Raw genomic sequence first — 2,699 nt, 5'->3', positions numbered from 1 at the left:
CTCCGTGTGCACAAATCCTGTCTCTTTGGGGGAAACAAGAGTTGTCCATCATAGTAGAATTCCCTTGGTCAATCAGCATGCCTGGGGAGAGTGCATTTGCTCTCACAGAGCCATCAATACACTGCAAGAGATTTTCAGACAGAAAAAGAAACAAAAGCACAGCATCCAAATACACAGAACATCCATAAGAATCGGGTTTTCTGACTTTATTTTGCAGCCATGAATTCCCAGGACTATCGAAGCCAGAACTCAAGCCTTAAAATCATGACTTTCCGGCCTACCATGGAAGAATTTAAGGATTTCAACAAATACATTGCTTACATGGAATCCCAAGGTGCCCACCGTGCAGGCCTGGCTAAGATAATCCCACCCAAACAGTGGACAGCCAGAGAGAACTATGACGATGTGGATGACATCCTCATAGCCAGTCCTGTGCAGCAGGTAACTACTGGGCAAACAGGTGTCTTTTTGCAATACCATAAAAAGAAGAAATCCATGACCGTGGAGGAGTATCGCCACTTGGCCAACACTGACAGATACCGCACTCCCACACACCGGGATGTTGACGATTTGGAGCGGACCTATTGGAAGAGCCGCATGTACAATTCTCCCATTTATGGGGCTGGAGTATGTGGCTCCTTATTTGGTGAAAACACTGAGCATTGGAACCTCAGACACCTGGGGACGATCCAGGATCTGCTGGAGCAGGAGTGTGGAGTTGTCATCAAAGGCGTCAACACCCCCTACCTGTACTTTGGCCTGTGGCAGACCACCTTCACTTGGCACACGGAGGACATGGACCTGTACAGCATCAACTACCTGCACTTCGGGGAGCCCAAAACGTGGTATGCGGTGCCCCCTGAGCATGGAGCCCGCCTGGAGAGACTGGCCAGGGAGCTTTTCCCTGGCAGTTCCAGTGGCTGCGCGAACTTCCTGCAGCACAAGGTGGCCCTCATCTCACCCAGAGTCCTCAGGGAGAACGGCATTCCTGTTGGTCGGATCACCCAGGGAGCAGGCGAGTTCATGGTCACATTCCCCTATGGATACCACGCTGGCTTCAATCACGGTTTCAACTGTGCGGAATCCATCAACTTTGCCACCCTGCGCTGGGTTAATTACGGTAAAGCTGCTTCTCAGTGCAGCTGTGGGGAAGCCAGGGTCACATTTCCCATGGACGCCTTCGTGCGCATTCTGCAACCCGAGCGCTATGAGCTGTGGAAACACGGCAGGGACCGCACCTCCTTGGACCACGTGGAACCCACAGCACTGACCAGCCCGGAGTGGACGGCCTGGAAGGGAGCCAGGACTCGTGCAATGGTCAAGGGGCGTCTGCGGTCCTTTAAGCCACGCAGGGCCAGGCGTCGCTCTCTGACTCTGGCAGCAGACAGTGGGCTTGGGGGCTGTGCACTGGTATGTCCTCGTCCCACAACCCACTCCTGGGCAGACAGCTCTACTGTACAGCCTGAGGACCCTACCTGCATGGGTTGCAGTCCTACAGGATCCAGTGTCTCCCTACTTCCCACCTCAGTTCCATCTGCCCAGTATCTCCAGGCTTCACCAAAGGGTACTCGCACTAGGCGTCCTCGGGACTCCGATGCCCACCAGCAGTCTGTCAAGTCCAGGGCCAAGAGCCACACAGCAAGCACATTTGTACACCTGCCCACACAGGCATTGCATGAGAATCAACAATCAACAGATGACTCTGGCCCTCGGAGATTTGAGATCCAGCATGCTGTTAAAGCTTCTGGGTGCTGCTGTGACCCCGATCTTCAGCCCTTGGGACCCCCACTGAATCCTGATTCTCTGATGCACCCTGGCCCCTGCCTGAAGTCACTGGACAACATCTCAGTGAATCTCCCGGACATGCTTGTGCTGAGTCCTCCTAATGAGTCTTTGACTTCTAAAACATTCTCCAGCTATGCCTCTGTGCACAGTATGGCACCTCTGGACCCCCTTGGTGCTATTGCTATGGACCCCCTTAAACTTCTATAGTCCTGCCCTCAGATGAGGTTCTGCAAATCTACTTACATAGATCCTTGGAGACAGACTCGATGGAACTTCACTTCCTAAATCCTGAAAGGTTGTCACCAGCAAAGATCTTCTTGTTGTGAGTTTAGCTAAACTGCAGTTTTTGTCAAATGTGATTGTCCCTTGGACTATCTCTCACCTTCAGGAAACAAAGACACACCCAGCCAATCTTCAACATGGGAACTGTAATCTGTGGTGATTTAATTGTAATTGTAATCTGTGGTGATCCTTGACCTCTCAGTGCCATGTTGATAGGTTGCCTAATACTTGCTCAGACTATGGACTCCACTAAAATGTGTTCTAAGGACTCACAGACCAACTGGATATATGTGTGTCCCTTGATTCTTCCTAGGCTAGGGAGTTGTCCTTGAAAAGAACTCCCTGCGCAGAAATCATTAAACCCATTGCTTTCCAGCGTGTCTCTCCACGTGGCAATCTCAGTGATCAAGACCCACTGTTTCAAAGTTGGACTTGGGGCTAATATTTAAGGAGGCCCATTGCCAAGTCTTTCTTTGATAATGCAGGAGGTGGGTTCAAACTGCTAACCTAGTCCTCACAAAAATTGGAGCCAACATTGGACGATGCTCAGACTCTGAGGCTCAATCCATCTGCACTTCCGAAGCGCTGACCCGGTCTTCTACCGGTGGTCACAACTGTACCTTCTAATGAAA

At 51.2% G+C, this 2,699-nt stretch overlaps 1 protein-coding gene across 1 annotated transcript; it reads left to right on the top strand.

Moving 5' to 3' along the window:
* The first annotated feature begins 219 nt into the window (after positions 1-219).
* On the top strand, positions 220-1,992 carry LOC142427499 (lysine-specific demethylase 4D-like). The gene has a single exon (XM_075532742.1). The coding sequence runs from the start codon at positions 220-222 to the stop codon at positions 1,990-1,992; it is 1,773 nt and encodes a 590-aa protein (XP_075388857.1).
* Positions 1,993-2,699: the final 707 nt, after the last annotated feature.

The sequence above is a fragment of the Tenrec ecaudatus genome, chromosome 15, assembly GCF_050624435.1.
Source record: "Tenrec ecaudatus isolate mTenEca1 chromosome 15, mTenEca1.hap1, whole genome shotgun sequence".
Taxonomy (NCBI): Eukaryota; Metazoa; Chordata; class Mammalia; order Afrosoricida; family Tenrecidae; genus Tenrec; species Tenrec ecaudatus.
Note: the sequence above shows the minus strand (reverse complement) of the source record. Positions and strands in the feature narration are given on the sequence as shown.

Bases quoted from the DNA above. Each gene is read 5' to 3' on its own strand.
- LOC142427499 (XM_075532742.1), top strand. From the start codon at position 220: ATGAATTCCCAGGACTATCGAAGCCAGAACTCAAGCCTTAAAATCATG.